The following is a 13,772-nucleotide window of genomic DNA, read 5'->3' as shown; positions in this document are numbered from 1 at the left end:
GACGCTCATGCGCAGCGTCCGAACCTCCTCCTCGCGCCCGCCCGCGGCGCGCCGCGACTCCGCGAGGTCGCGCTCGAGGTCGCTCACGCGGTCGGCGTACCGCCCGAGCTCGTGGATCTGAGGGTCGTTCCATACGAGCGAACGTCGGGGTGGAGTTCAAAGGCGTCAGTTGGCGTTGAAAGGCGTCGAGGGCGGGGATTGAAAGCGAGGGACCCTGGGCGGAGAGACACGCCGGCAAAAGTCCTTAAGAAACGGCGTTCACCACGCGAACGCGGTCGTATGGGGACCAGTGTATAGAACGCACCGCGCGCTGGTTCGCGCGATGGAGCGCGCGCTCGAGCACGCCCACGCGCGATCGCGCCTCCTCGAGCTCGTCGCACAGCGCGGCGACGAGCGAGTGGCACTCGCCCGCGACGAGCTTCGCGGCGGCCGCGACGGTGCTCGTGGTGGTGTCGTGTGTCGTCCCCGGCGGCGGCGCGGACGTCGCGTGGTCGTAACCCGTCGTGGTGACGTGCGCGAGCGGCCACGCGTATTGCTGCGGCGTCGCGCGCGTCTCCTCGTACTCCGCGGGGAGGACGCTGTAGTACGTCATGGCGGGCGGGCGGGCGGGCGGCGGCGACGACGGCGCGGGGGGAGCGGCGGGGAAGACGCGCGGCCTGAAGTGACTTGTGACGGGAAGCGAGAGGCGACGGGCAGTGCGAGCGTCGGCAGATGATCTGGATCTCTCTCTGCAGGGTTTTTTCCCGCGTCCGACGCCGCCGCCGCGCCGCCCGTCATAGCGCGCGGCGCCTCGAGAGAGACGGACGACGCGCGGACGCGCCGCCGCCGCGCGCGCTTCTTCTCGCGGCGACCCGAGCTCGGGCGGCGCGCGAACCGCGCGCCGCCGCGAGAGGAGAGGCGTCCGCTCGCGTCGCCGCGTCGTCGTCGCGGCGCTTGGTGAGAGCGAGAGAGAGGACATCATCACCATCGTTCGGACAGGTCCGACGGCAACCTCGACAGAACCCCTCGCCTCCCCGTCCACGATGACGACGACGCCGTGCGACGAAGTGGACGACGAGACGTTCTACGCGCCGCTGCGCGACGCCTCCGACGGATCGTACAAGTTCCTGTGCGACGGCGAGTGGCGCTCGGCGTCCGCCGCCGCCGATCATCCCGCGGGCGCGTCTTCGCGTCGTCCGAATGTCGTCACGAACGCGAACCCGTCGAGATCGAACGCGCCCGCGTTCTCGTTCCAGGCGTGCACCGCGGACGACGTCGACGAGGCGTACGAGCGCGCGAAGATGGCGCATAAGCGATGGGCGCGCACGCCGCTTCACGAGCGCGCGGCGGCGCTCCACCGCGCCGCGGCGCTGATGCGCGCGCACTGGAAGCCAATCGCCGACGCGCTCGTGATCGAGGCGCGTTCTATACACTGGTCCCCGTACGACCCCGTCGCCGTGGTGAACGCCAATCCTTAAGGACTTTGCCCGGCGTATCTCTCCGCCCATCCCTCGCTCACAATACCCGCCCGCGTTGACTTTCAACTCCAACTGACGCCTTTCAACTCCACCCCGACTTCGCTTTGTATGGAACGACCCCGAGGTGGCCAAATCCGCCAAAGACGCGAAAGCCGAGGTGGCGCGAAGCGCCGACCTCGTCGACTACGCCGCGGAGGAAGGCCTCCGAGCGCTGAGCGAGGGAGGGCTGCTGCACAGCGACGCGTGGAAGGGTACGTCGCGGTGCAAGCTGTGCATGGTGACGAAGGTGCCGCTCGGCGTCGTGTTGTGCATCCCGCCGTTCAACTATCCCGTTAACCTCGCCGTGTCGAAGATCGCGCCGGCGATCATCGCGGGAAACGCGGTCGTCGTGAAGCCGCCGACGCAGGGCGCGGTCGCGGGGTTGCTCACGGCGCAGTGTTTCGCCTCCGCGCTCACCGGGATGCCGCCGGGGCTGATCAACGTCGTGACCGGCCGCGGGAGGTGAGACCGCTTCCGACTGCTTCCCGTACGACCCCGTTCGCGTGGCGCGCGCCGTTCCTTAAGGACTTTTCCCGTCGTCACTCTTCACCCGCGCTTCCTATTCAACGTACGTTTGACTGGTAAGACGTTCGACTGACCGATCGCTTCACCCACGCAGCGAGATCGGGGACTACCTGACGTCTCACCGAGGCGCCAACTGCATCTCGTTCACCGGCGGCGACACCGGGATCAGCGTCGCGAGGAACGCGCGGATGGTCCCCATACAGATGGAGCTCGGCGGGAAGGACGCGTGCGTGGTGTTCCCGGACGCGGACTTGGACCTCGCGGCGGCGGCCATCGTGAAGGGCGGGTTTTCGTACAGCGGGCAGCGGTGCACGGCGGTGAAGGCGCGTTCTATTTCCACTCTGGTCCCCATACGACCGTGTTCGCGTGGTGCACGCCGATCCTTAAGGACTTTACTTCCCGGCGTTTCTCTCCGCCCAACAACCCCTCGCTTTCAACGCCCGACCCTATGACGCCTTTCAAATCCGCTTCTGACGCCTTTCAACTCCACCCCGCTCGACCCTCAGCTCGTCGTCGCGTTCGAGGAGATCGCCGACGCGCTCGTCGAGAAGGTGATCGCGAAAGTCGAGAGGCTGACCGTGGGTCAGCCCGAGGACGACGCGGACATCACCGCGGTCGTCAGCGCCAAGTCCGCGGACTTCATCGAGGGTTTAGTCGACGACGCGCTGAGTAAGGGCGCGGTGGCGATGACCGGGTCGTGGCGACGCGAAGAGAATCTGATCTGGCCGACGCTCGTCGACCGCGTCACGGACGACATGCGGCTGTGCTGGGAGGAGCCTTTCGGGCCGGTCGTGCCCGTCGTGCGCGTGACGGACGAGATCGAGGCGTTGAGGTACGTGAACGAGTCGAAGTACGGCTTGCAAGGGTGCGTGTTCACGAGGGACGTGGACCGCGCGATTCGATTCGGGGACGCGATGGAAACCGGGACGGTGCAAATCAACGGGCCGCCCGCGCGAGGGCCGGATCACTTCCCGTTCCAGGGGTTCAAAGACAGCGGGATCGGGTCCCAGGGCGTGAGGAACTCGATCGAGTGCATGACGAAGACGAAGAGCACGGTGATTAATCTCTCCGCGCCTTCGTACGCGATGGGAGGGTAGTTTTGGTTTTGTCGTCGCGACGACGACGACGTAACCGACGCCCATCGAGCGTTATTCTTTCCGTTCCGATTCCTTCGCGCGATCTGTACAACGACACTCTCCAATCCAGTCATAGCGCCGCCTATGATACACGTACACGTACGCGACCACCCACTTCTTTATGCCGTCACGCCTTCCCGAACGACTTCCGGATCCGGAAGAACGTCGGGTCTCGCAAGTCTGGCCGAAACGCATCCGTCATGACGCGCGTCACCGTCAGCCGCGACAGCGCCACCTTCCCCGTCCACCTCGTCACGCCGCCGTGCCGCTTGTGCTCCTCGTACGCGTTCCCGGTCGTCGTGACTTTCAACAACACCCGCGGTAACGTCAACGCCTTGGCCGTTTTCGGAAACGGCGCCTCCAGCGCCTTCATCGGCGTCTCGTACGCGAGGAAGCAGCAGTCGACGGGCGCCCATCCCAGCGCGCCGCGCTTCGTCAGCAGCGTGCTTCCGAGCCTGAACGACGTCTCGCCGTCGACGACGCTCACGAACGCGTCGCCCTTGCACGCGACGACGCAGTAGAACTCGCCCTGCCCCGCGAAGTGCACGCACTTGAACCCCGGAGGCAACTGCCACGACGGCCGAAGCGAGTGCGCGCGGTCGTCGTCGATCTGCGCGATCTGCTTCGCGCACTCGTCCTTGAGGCGCTCGAGCTCGCGCGACGTCTCTCGAACCGCGCGCTGGCGCTCGAACCGCGCGAGCTTGCGCTCCGCCGCCTGCCTCAAGCGCGCGTGGCGCGCGCGCTCGTGCGTCAGCGTGGAAGGCATCGTCCGTCGCGCGGGATGGGAACGATTCTTTCCGAGAGGGGTGTCGGAGTCGCCGGGTGGCGTGATGTTTTTTCGTTTCGTGACGCCGCGCGAAGCTCGGGCGCGGGGACGACGCGCGCGAGGACGACGGGCCGCGAGCGCGCGCGTCGATGAAGGGCGCGAGCGAGCGCGCGAGGGCGGACGGCGTGACCCCGCGCGCGAGAATGAGCGCGGGGGAGAGACGTCCGGGAGCGACGCGTCGCGCAATCTTTCCCCTCTGACAAGTCGACTCGAAACGGTGACGCTTGCAGTGATGACTCGGCACGAGGACACCGCGCGGACTTTTTGAATACAGGCACCACGACCCCGCGCGCGCGGCATTCGTCGCGGCGCCGCCGTCATGTCGACGCTACCCCCGAGCGATACGAAAGAGAACCGGGTCCCGATCAGCCCGGAGCTCAAGAACGCGTGCGCGAAGTTAGCCGCGGCGATCGTCTCGCCGAACGCCGCGTCCGCGAAGAAGAAGCCGTCGCCGTCGCCGAAGAAGCCGCCGATCGCGGCGACGACGACGACGACGACGACGACGACGACGACGACCGCGCCCGCGCCGGAGCGTAAAAAGGCACCGCGGAAGGTCATTTCCGCGTCGGACGCGCCGCCGGTCGCGATCGTCGCGGCGACGACGGCTCAGCCCGCGGCGTCGATCGCGGAGTCCTCCGCGGAGCCCGTGAACGAGTACGAGCGCAAGCGCGAGGTGCGCGCGTCCTGTCCGTCGTCTGTCGCGATGGCGTTTCGAATCTGGGCACCCCGCTCACCTCGTCAAACCGTCCTCCCGCCCCGACCCCCCCCGCGCGCGCAGGAGAACATCCGAAGGAACCAGGAGGTGCTCCGATCGCTCAGAGTGCACGACACCGCGCGCGCGCTCGCGACCGCGCCGTCCGGCGCCGGCGGCGGCGCGGTCCGACGCGCGCCGAGCGGCGACGGGCGGCGGAAAAAAAAAGCGCCCGCGCCCGCGCTTCCGCCGCGCAAATCCCGCCGCCAGCGCGGCGAGCGCGCCTCCAACGCGGACGGCGCCGACGCCTGCGGGCAGTACGCCTCCGACGCCGCGATCGCGGCCGCGTGCGAGGACTACCTCGACGAGCCGAAGCACCTGACGTGCCTGGAGTGGTGCGAGCTGCGGGGCGTCAAAGAGCCGGGTCCGCTCGTGTCCGGACACTTCCGCGGGTGGGTCGAACCGAAGACGCGCGCGGAGCTCGGGATCGCGGACGACGCCGCGAGCGCGTGGGAACAGAACGGCGGGGGAAGCGGCGCCGCGGACCGGAAGCCGTCGAAGGGCGAGAGCGCGAAGGAGTTCGCGCGGCGGATGCTGTTGAAGAATCCCAACGCGTTCTTCTACCGACACAACAAGCCGAACGAAGACACGTGGCACGGCGACTGGGGCGAAGACGAGATTGAAAACTTCGTGCGCGTCGCGAAAGAGCACGGGTGCGGGGACAAGTGGGGTTTGTTCGCGTCGTACGTCCCGCACCGCGTGGGGTACCAGTGCAGCGCGGCGTATCGTCACGTGATCATCCCGCGCGGGCTGCTGCGGGACGACAACTTTTTGCTGACGCCGAGCGGGGAGACCATCTGGGTCGGGAAGCGATTCGGCGGCGGCGGCGGGGACTGACGCGACGCGACGCGACCGACGCGACGGGACGGGACGGCGGGGGGGTACCGCGGCGTAAAATCGCTGAAGCGAAGAAGCGCGAGACGCGGTCGGTGCGAGATAGATAGCGCGGACGACGGACGACGGACGCGATGGTGAACCGAAGCGTTCGTTTTTTTCTTCGATTAAAAAAATCAAAAATCTGGTTTTTTTTCCATCCTCCTCCGCGCCGCCGCCGTCCTCCGCGAGGTCGGCGACGCGCGTCGTCTCGTCCCGCCCTCGCGTTCGACGCGCCGCGCGAGTGGTACGCAACGCGCACACTCGCTCGCGCGTCGAACGCGATGGGATCGGATCCGATCCGCGGCGGCGGTTGACGTTCCATCTTCCGCCGCGGCGGATCTTCCGCCGCGAGGAGACGCGTCTCCTCCGCGGCGGCGCGCGGCGCCGACGACGTCCTCCCTCCCTCGTCGAGAGAGAGAAAACGCCGCGGCGCTCGCGTCTTCTTGAATGCTCAACCCCGCGAGCTCGCGCGCGCTCTACCTCCGTTCCGTTCGCGCGGTGCTCTTCTCGAGTCTTGTCGTGTCGTGTCGTGTCGTGTTTCCTCCGAGGCGGGCTCCGCTGGTCGACAGCGTCGCGATTGGCCTCCCATCCTCCTCGTCTCCGAGTCCTCCTCCCTCCTCGTCCATCCGTCCCCATCCCCCGCGGCGCGCGGCGGGCGGGGCTCTCCTTTCTTTCTTCTCTGTTTCGTGTGTGTGGTGCTCAGGATCTAATCCCGCGCATCGTTCTGCTATAAATGCGAGCGCCGAAAGCGGCGTCGCCGCCGATCGCGCGGATTGAAAAAAAACCAATCCGCGCGACGGGGGCGGCGCGCCCGCTCCGGCCGCATCTCTTTGAAAACTCATCATGCATCTCGCGTCGTCGCGCGTTGTCGTCGTTCTGTCGTCTGTCGTCGTCGTTCTCGTGATCACCGCGCGACGACGTTCAAAATGTATCGTCGCGCGGCGGGAGGGAGGGAGGGGAGAATAGAATCTCAACCTCCTCCCTCCTCCTCTTCCATCGACCAGAAATCCGTTCGCGTCTCGACGACGCTCGAAGGTGAGACTGCTTCCCATACGACTCCGTTCGCGTGGTGAACGCCGTTCCTTCGCTCTCGCTTTCGTTTGTACACCGTTACTTATTTTCGTTCGTAACCGTAATCGTCGTCTTCATCGTTCCGTTCTTCTCTCCTCCTCCTCCTCCTCCTCCTTCGCCGCCGCCGCCGCCGCGTCGAGCGCTTCTCTCGCGAAGAGAGAGGCGCGCGACGACGACGACGACGACTTATCGGCAGTACACGGACGGGTCGATGACCGGCGGGATCTGCTGAATCTCCGTCCCGAGCTCCTGCTCGATCCTGAACAGGTTGAACCTGTCGTCGTACGTGATGAGGTTGACCGAGATGCCGAGGTGACCGAACCGTCCGGAGCGACCGACTCTGTGAAGGTACGTCTCGCTGTTCTTCGGGAAGTCAAAGTTGATGACGACGTTGACGGATTGAATGTCGATGCCGCGCGTGAAGAGGTCGGACGATACCAAGTTACGGCACGCGCCGTTCCTGAAGTCGTGGAACACGCGGTTGCGGTGCGACTGAAGCATCTTCGCGTGGATGTAAAAGCACGAGTACCCGAGCTCGGTGATCTTCTTCGCGAGAAGCTCGACGCGGTTCACGCTGTTGCAAAAGATGATCGACTGGTTTATCTGCAGCTTGGAGAAGAGCGTGTTCAGGCAGTGCACCTTTTGCTTCTCCTCGACGAACGCGTAGTACTGCGTGATGCCCTTCAGCGTGAGTTCCTCCATGAGGTTGATGACGTACGGCTTGCGCAGGTAGCGGTCCTTAAACTCCTTCACCGTGACCGGAAACGTCGCCGAGTAGAGCAAAATTTGTCTGTTACGCGGCAGGAAATCGATGAGCTGCGCTATCACGGGCTGAAACTCCGGCGACAACAGCTTATCCGCCTCGTCCATGACCAGCATCGTCGCGTTATTCAGCTTCGCGACGTTCTTAGACGCGAGGTCGACCAACCTCCCCGGCGTCGCGACGACGATGTGCACGGGCTGATGCAGACGCATGATGTCGTCCTTCAGCGACGTCCCGCCCGTCGTCACCATGACCTGCACGTCGAGGTGCTTCCCCAGCTCCTTTGCCACCTGCGACGTCTGCAGCGCGAGCTCGCGCGTTGGGACGAGGAGGATCGCCTGGATAATTTTCTTCGAGACGTCCACCTTCTCGAGCACGGGGATCGTGAACGCCGCGGTCTTGCCCGTGCCGTTCTTCGCGCGCGCGAGGATGTCGCGCCCGGTGAGCGCGATTGGGATCGATTCCTCCTGGATCGGGCTCGGACGCTCGAAGCCCTTCTCGAAGATTCCCATGAGGAGTTCGCGCTTCAGGAAGTAGTCCTCGAACTCGTTGCCTTTCGTCGCGGTGACGTCCTGGAGTGAGGAGCAGCGCGCGGCGAGGGAGGGGATAGAGAGGGAAGGTCAGTCAGTCGCGAGGAGGAAGATGGTGTTCTTTGGACTGACTGCGCGACGCGACGTCCGAGGCGACGCGCGCGATCAAGCGCGCGATCGCGGGCTCGACCGCGCGGCGCGACGTCGCCGCGCCCTCCAAACGCGCGTCGCCGCGTTCCCGACGCCGCGAAGCGTCGCGAGGGCGCGCGCGGAAGGCCGAGGCGACGTCGAATGCGCCGCGACGCGCCGCGCCCGGGGAGGGAGACGAGACGACGGGAAAGACGCGGGGGAGCGATCGATCGGCGGTGGCGCGCACCTCTGTCCGGTATCGCTCGTCTCGCGCGGGAAGCGCGAGCTGCTGCTTCCAGTCCCCTTGCTGCTGCTGCTGCGGCGGCGGCTGCTGCTGCGCGTACATCTGCTGCTGCGCGTACATCTGCTGGGGCGGCATCCTGGAGAGCGGACGACGAGGAGGGGGGTCAGCGCGTCAGCGCGTCGGATGCCGGGGAAATGGTGTGTTGGAAGAATTGCGACGACCGAGGATGGAATTTCCCCGCGAAGCGAGGCGGAGACGCACTGTTGATACTGCTGCTGCTGCGGCGGGTATCCCTGCGGCGGGTACCCCTGCTGCGGCGGGTACCCCTGCGGCGGCATCTGGTACCCCTGCGGCGGCGCCATGTATCCGCCCTGCTGCATCCTTACGCCGTTCTCCGCGCGGTCGGAGACGACGAAGATCTAGAGTCTCGAGAAACGCGGAATGCGCGCGCTCCCGGCGTTCGCGTCTTTAAGCGCGCGTGATGTGATCGCTCGCGGTAAAAGTCGCGAGGGCGATCGGCGTGTGCGGAGACACGCGTTTCGTTCGTGAGCTAGTGTGATCGACGCGGGCTCGGGCAAAGAGCGCGCGCGAGAGTGCGGACGCCGGCGAGGTCGAGCGAGAGAAGACGAGACCGCTGCGGGTTGCCGCGTCGCATTCCAGTCGCAGTCGCCGATATTTTTTGACGCGGGAATTCTCGTTTGACCGATATCGTTGATCGGAAGCAACCTATCAATCAATCGCGTGATCTCCTCCGGTTGAAAGGCGGTGACCGAAACGTCGCTCGCGGCTTCGTGGCGATGGCGGGCGCTGCCGCTGCCGCTGCCGTGGCTCCGAACTCCGCTGGTGAAGTCCGAGACGACGATGCATCTCATCCATCACTCCGACGACGCGCGCGGGTCGACGTCGTCCGATCCCTTCGCGGCGGCGGGGATGGAACGCGACTCCGAGTCCGAGTCCGAGGAGGGCGCGCTTCCGAGCGCGCCGCCGCCGCGCGCGAAGACCCTCGCGGGCCCCGACGCGGAGGAGGAAGACGCCGACGCCGACGCCGACGGCATCAGAAGCGCCCAGGTCGCGCGCGAGATCTACGGCGCCGACGCGCGCGCGGAGGTGACGCTCAAGCCCGACGGCGCGTCGCGCGGCGGCGTGCGCCTCTCCGCGCTGCACGAGCTCGTGACCTGGGTCATGACCGACCACGGCGCGAACCCGTCGCGGTGGGCGTTCGTTCGAAACAAGCCGCTCGTGTCGCGCGTCGTGATGCTCCTCGCGCCCGGGATCGACGCGACGAGGCGCGTTCTATCTCACACTGGTCCCCATACGACCGCGTCGGCGTGGTGAACGCCGATCCTTAAGGACTTTTGCCGTCGTCTCTCTCCGCCCAGGGTCCCTCGCTTTCAATCCCCGTCCTCGACGCCTTTCAACTCCATCTCACGCCTTTCAACTCCACCCCGACATCGCTTTTCTCACGCGAACCCTTGAGGTGCGCGTCCAGCGCGGAGCACACGCCGCGCGTGCGCGGGGCGCTGGGCGCGCCGATCGCGACGACGTTCGATAACCCGACCGGGAACGCGTGGTGCGTCGCGCGCGCGCTGCTGTGCAGCGTGGACGCGAACAAGGGATCGGCGAGGGGGGACGGCGTCACGAGGAAGGATCGCGATCGCGCGGCGGGGAAGAAGCGCGACCGCGACCGCGACGACGGCGGCGGCGGCGGCGGCGGCGGCGGCGACGACGCGACGAAGAGGAAGCCGTACGGCAGCACGAACGCCGCGGACCTGTGCAAGCGCGAGATGCCGATGCCGCCGTCGCACTACGTCCTGTCCGCCGCGGACATGGCGGACATGGAGTATCCCGTCCCGCGTCTGGCGCGCGCGGCGGGCGGCGACGGCGGCGGCGGCGACGCAGCCGGCGCGGACGCGGCTGGCGACGGCGGCGACACAGCGGGCGGAGACGCGAGCGTCGACGATCGATCGCGTCGCTTAGTCGTCCCGGAGGGATACGTCGTGACGCAGCCCAGCGGGGGGGGGATCGCGCGCGCGCCGCACCTCTCCATGGTGGCGATCGACTGCGAGATGTGCTACAGCGGCGTCGGAGAGAATAAAAAGCTGGAACTCGCGAGGGCGTCCGCGGTGGGACCCGACGGCGCGGTGATCTACGACAAGCTCGTGATGCCGGAGGAGGCGATCACGGATTACAACACGACGCACTCCGGGATCACCGCGGAGCAAATGCGCGGGGTCACGACGACGTTGCGGGACGTGCAGAGGGAGTTATTGGAGCTGATCGCCGCCGAGACGATTCTCGTGGGGCACTCGCTGGAGAACGACCTGAAACGTCTTAAGATGATGCACGCCAACTGCGTGGACACCGTCGCGCTGTACCCGCACAAGCGCGGGCCGCCGTACCGAAATAAGCTCAGCGGTCTGACGGAAAAGTTTTTAGGGCGGAAGATTCAGGAGGGGACGCACGACTCCGTGGCGGACGCGCGCGCGACGATGGAGCTCGCGCTTCTCAAGGTAAACGTGCGCGACACCGCCACCCGTACGACCCCGTTCGCGTGGTGAACGCCATTCCTTAAGGATTTTCTATTTCTTTCTCATCCCGCTCGCTTCACCCCGCGCCTCGTTTTCGACCGGTCACGACGCCCTCGACTGACCGACGCTATCCCCGCGAACCCCCCCCCCCGCGGCAGTTCGTCTTCGGCACCGGGTTCGGGGAGCCGTCCAGCGAGGGCGGAAGCGTGTTCGAGGCGCTCACCGGCGCGGGGAAGCGGTGCGCGGTGATCGACAAGGAGCACGTCGTCCGGCGGCTCGCGTCCGGGGTGGGCACCGGGATCGTCGTGAAGACGGACGCGCGCGCGCTCGCGCACGACGACGCCGCGACGGACGCGATCGTCGCCGAGGTGCGAAAGCCGCTTCGACGACGATCGACCGCGACCGACGCCGACGCCGCCGACGCCGACGCCGCGGGGGCGAGCGGCGACGGCGCGGACGTGGTCTTCGCGCACTTGTACGGGTACTACGAGCACTTGGAGGAGAGCAACAAGCGCTGGGCGGCGCACACGGGAAGAGACGCGAAGACGCCGCGGAAGAGACCGAAAGACGACGGCGACGCGGCCGCCGAGGGCGCCGAGGGCGCGGAGGAGGAGGAGGAGGAGGAGGAGGAGGAGGAGGAGGACGCGTACGACGACGTCGAGGAGTCCATCGCCGCGGACGCCGCGCTCATGGACCTCGACGCGTGCGTCGGTAAGGTGTGGGACGCGCTCCCGTCTAACGCGATGCTGATTCTCGCCACCGGCGTCGGGGACTCGCCGCGCCTGCGCACGCTGCAAGAACGCAAGTGGAAGCGCGTGCAGGGGATCGGACCGTGGGGGCCGTGGACGGAGGACGCGGACGCGGAGTTGAAACGCGCGGCGGAGAGATGCCGCGCGGGGGTCGCGTTCGCGGCCGTGAAGCCGTGAGCCGTGAGCCTCGGTAGCTAGTCACGTCTACGCCTTCGCGTCGTCGCCGACGGCGGCTGGTAATCTATTTCTAATCCATCGTCAGTCGTCTCTCACGCGAACCCTTGCCCGACGCAGTTGAGGCACTTCTGCAGCCCCGTCTTCCCTCCGCACGTCGGGCACACGCACAGCCGTCGCATCGTCGGCCCCTTCAGAGGCTGCCACTCGATCGCTCTCTTCCCGCGGCACGTCGAGCACTCGTGGTACTTCCGCCCGTCGCATCGCGGGCAGACGTGCCCGGCCGATCGCTTGCGCGCGACGACGACCGCTCGCGACGCCGCGGTCGCGAGCGCGGTGAGCGCGGTGAGGCCGCCGAAGGCGACGCCGAGGGTCACGCCGACGCCGCCGAGGGCTTTCGCCGCGGCCTTCGCGGCCGCCTGCTTCGCCGCGGGGCCGGCGCCGGTGTGCGCCATCGAGGACGGACGCCGCGCCGCGCCGCGCCGCGCGCGGAGATGTGTGTGTGACGAGCAGGGCGTGTGCCGCGGACGAGCATAAAACGGCTTCAATTTTTCTCGGAGCCGTCAGACCATCATGGAGACGTGCTCGCACGACCACGACTGCGGCGGGTCGGATTGCGGCGGCAGCTCCCTGCACGGGTACGTCAACCACCCGCGCATCACCGCGCTGAACGCGGAGGACGACGACGCGGCACAGAGGGTTTTCCGACCGTGGTGCGCGCTCGAACCCGTCAGATCCCCTCAGATCCGTTTTTTCCCCGGAGTCGACATGATGCGCGCGCCTCGCGTCCACCCCCCGACCCTCCTTCCCTGACTCCCTCCTCCCTCCGTCCCTTCGCGCGCGCAGGGACGACCGTCTGAACCGCGACGTCGTCCCGCTGCGCTCGGACGACGACGACCCCGAGCTCATCGTTCACGTGCCGTTCGTCTCGGACGTCAAGGTTCGCGGCATCATGGTGATCGGGGGGCTGACCACCGCCGGCGCGGCGCCGTCGCGGCTGAACGTCTTCGTGAACAAAGCCCCGGGGGATATCAACTGCGATAACGCGTCGCGCAAGACGCCGACGCAGTCGTTCGACCTCGCGGAGGACTTCGACGGAGTGCTGGAGTATCAGACCGACTTCACGAAGTTCCAGGCGTGCGCGAGTCTCACGCTGCACTTTCCGCGAAACTTCAGAGGCGAGACGGGGGGAGGCGACGGCGTCACGGAGATCTTCTTCGTGGGGTTGCGCGGCGAGGGGACCGGGAACCGACGCGACATGATCGTCACCGCGGTGTACGAGACGAAGCCGATGCCGGGGGATCACAAGACCGTCGCGGAGGACGGCGCGCCCGCGTTGGGCGTGTAGCGGACGTATTAAGATTTACCTTAGGGGTGTAGTTCTATACAAGCGAATGTCGGGGTGGAATTCAAAGGCGTCAGTTGGAGTTGAAAGGCATCGATGGCGGGGATTGAAAGCGAGGGGTGGGCGGAGAGATGCGCCGGCAAAAGTCCTTAAGGGTCGGCGTCCACCTCGCCAACGCGGTCGTATGGGGACCAGTGTATAGAACGCACCTTAGTCTATTCCGTGTAGCGACGACGATCTCGCCTCGATGAGTTAACATAACAGGACGCTCGCTATTGGTGTTCCGGCGGCGGCGATCGATTCCCTCCGCCGCCGCCGCCGCCGCCGCCGCCGCCGCGCGAGAGTCGGACGTTCTCCATGTTCTCCTCCTCGACCGCGCCAATCGACGCGGGCAGCGACGGCGCGACGGACAGCGGCGCCCTCCGCGGCGGCGGCGGCGGCGGCGGATCGACCCATCCCCGGGCCCCGCCCCGCGCCTCTCCCACCTCTCGCCGCTCCGCGTCTCGCCACTCGCCGTCCACGTCCATCGTCCCCCTCCCTCTCTCGTAGTCCTCCCACGCGTCGTCAACGTCCTCGTCGAGTCGTCGCCGCCCCCCGCGTCGTCGGTCCTTCCCTCCGCCGCGCCTCGC

The 13,772-nt window shown here is 67.0% G+C and overlaps 8 protein-coding genes across 8 annotated transcripts; 4 read left to right on the top strand and 4 right to left on the bottom strand.

The window, feature by feature from the left end:
* Nucleotides 1-244: 244 nt before the first annotated feature.
* Nucleotides 245-592, bottom strand: MICPUCDRAFT_51874 (uncharacterized protein; the record flags this gene model as incomplete). Its single annotated transcript, XM_003061996.1, has 1 exon — nt 245-592. One exon carries the CDS (start codon nt 590-592, stop codon nt 245-247), a length of 348 nt encoding a protein of 115 aa, XP_003062042.1.
* A 430-nt stretch (nt 593-1,022) lies between these two features.
* Nucleotides 1,023-3,118, top strand: MICPUCDRAFT_21064 (uncharacterized protein; the record flags this gene model as incomplete). Its single annotated transcript, XM_003062195.1, has 4 exons — nt 1,023-1,388; nt 1,582-1,958; nt 2,116-2,365; nt 2,549-3,118. 4 exons carry the CDS (start codon nt 1,023-1,025, stop codon nt 3,116-3,118), a joined length of 1,563 nt encoding a protein of 520 aa, XP_003062241.1.
* A 166-nt stretch (nt 3,119-3,284) lies between these two features.
* Nucleotides 3,285-4,107, bottom strand: MICPUCDRAFT_51872 (uncharacterized protein; the record flags this gene model as incomplete). The annotated part of the gene is made up of 1 exon (XM_003061995.1): nt 3,285-4,107. The coding sequence occupies exon 1, from the start codon at nt 3,921-3,923 to the stop codon at nt 3,285-3,287; it is 639 nt and encodes a 212-aa protein (XP_003062041.1). The 5' UTR covers nt 3,924-4,107.
* Nucleotides 4,108-4,302: 195 nt separating this feature from the next.
* Nucleotides 4,303-5,571, top strand: MICPUCDRAFT_51871 (uncharacterized protein; the record flags this gene model as incomplete). Its single annotated transcript, XM_003062194.1, has 1 exon — nt 4,303-5,571. One exon carries the CDS (start codon nt 4,303-4,305, stop codon nt 5,569-5,571), a length of 1,269 nt encoding a protein of 422 aa, XP_003062240.1.
* A 136-nt stretch (nt 5,572-5,707) lies between these two features.
* Nucleotides 5,708-8,404, bottom strand: MICPUCDRAFT_29042 (uncharacterized protein). Its single transcript, XM_003061994.1, has 2 exons — nt 8,351-8,404; nt 5,708-8,016 (listed from the first exon to the last, which is right to left on the bottom strand). Exon 2 carries the CDS (start codon nt 7,954-7,956, stop codon nt 6,868-6,870), a length of 1,089 nt encoding a protein of 362 aa, XP_003062040.1. The 5' UTR covers nt 7,957-8,016; nt 8,351-8,404; the 3' UTR covers nt 5,708-6,867.
* Nucleotides 8,405-9,277: 873 nt separating this feature from the next.
* MICPUCDRAFT_48467 (uncharacterized protein) lies at nt 9,278-11,801 on the top strand (the record flags this gene model as incomplete). Its single annotated transcript, XM_003062193.1, has 3 exons — nt 9,278-9,637; nt 9,727-10,857; nt 11,034-11,801. The coding sequence occupies 3 exons, from the start codon at nt 9,278-9,280 to the stop codon at nt 11,799-11,801; spliced, it is 2,259 nt and encodes a 752-aa protein (XP_003062239.1).
* A 92-nt stretch (nt 11,802-11,893) lies between these two features.
* MICPUCDRAFT_51868 (uncharacterized protein) lies at nt 11,894-12,253 on the bottom strand (the record flags this gene model as incomplete). Its single annotated transcript, XM_003061993.1, has 1 exon — nt 11,894-12,253. The coding sequence occupies one exon, from the start codon at nt 12,251-12,253 to the stop codon at nt 11,894-11,896; it is 360 nt and encodes a 119-aa protein (XP_003062039.1).
* Nucleotides 12,254-12,371: 118 nt separating this feature from the next.
* MICPUCDRAFT_35710 (uncharacterized protein) lies at nt 12,372-13,416 on the top strand (the record flags this gene model as incomplete). The annotated part of the gene is made up of 2 exons (XM_003062192.1): nt 12,372-12,511; nt 12,645-13,416. 2 exons carry the CDS (start codon nt 12,372-12,374, stop codon nt 13,144-13,146), a joined length of 642 nt encoding a protein of 213 aa, XP_003062238.1. The 3' UTR covers nt 13,147-13,416.
* Between the last annotated feature and the right edge of the window lie 356 nt (nt 13,417-13,772).

This window comes from Micromonas pusilla (assembly GCF_000151265.4).
Source record: "Micromonas pusilla CCMP1545 genomic scaffold MICPUCscaffold_11, whole genome shotgun sequence".
In the NCBI taxonomy this organism is placed as follows: Eukaryota; Viridiplantae; Chlorophyta; class Mamiellophyceae; order Mamiellales; family Mamiellaceae; genus Micromonas; species Micromonas pusilla.
Note: the sequence above shows the minus strand (reverse complement) of the source record. Positions and strands in the feature narration are given on the sequence as shown.

What these genes read in the sequence shown, in the direction of transcription:
- MICPUCDRAFT_29042 (XM_003061994.1), bottom strand. Translation starts at nt 7,956, where the DNA reads ATGGGAATCTTCGAGAAGGGCTTCGAGCGTCCGAGCCCGATCCAGGAG.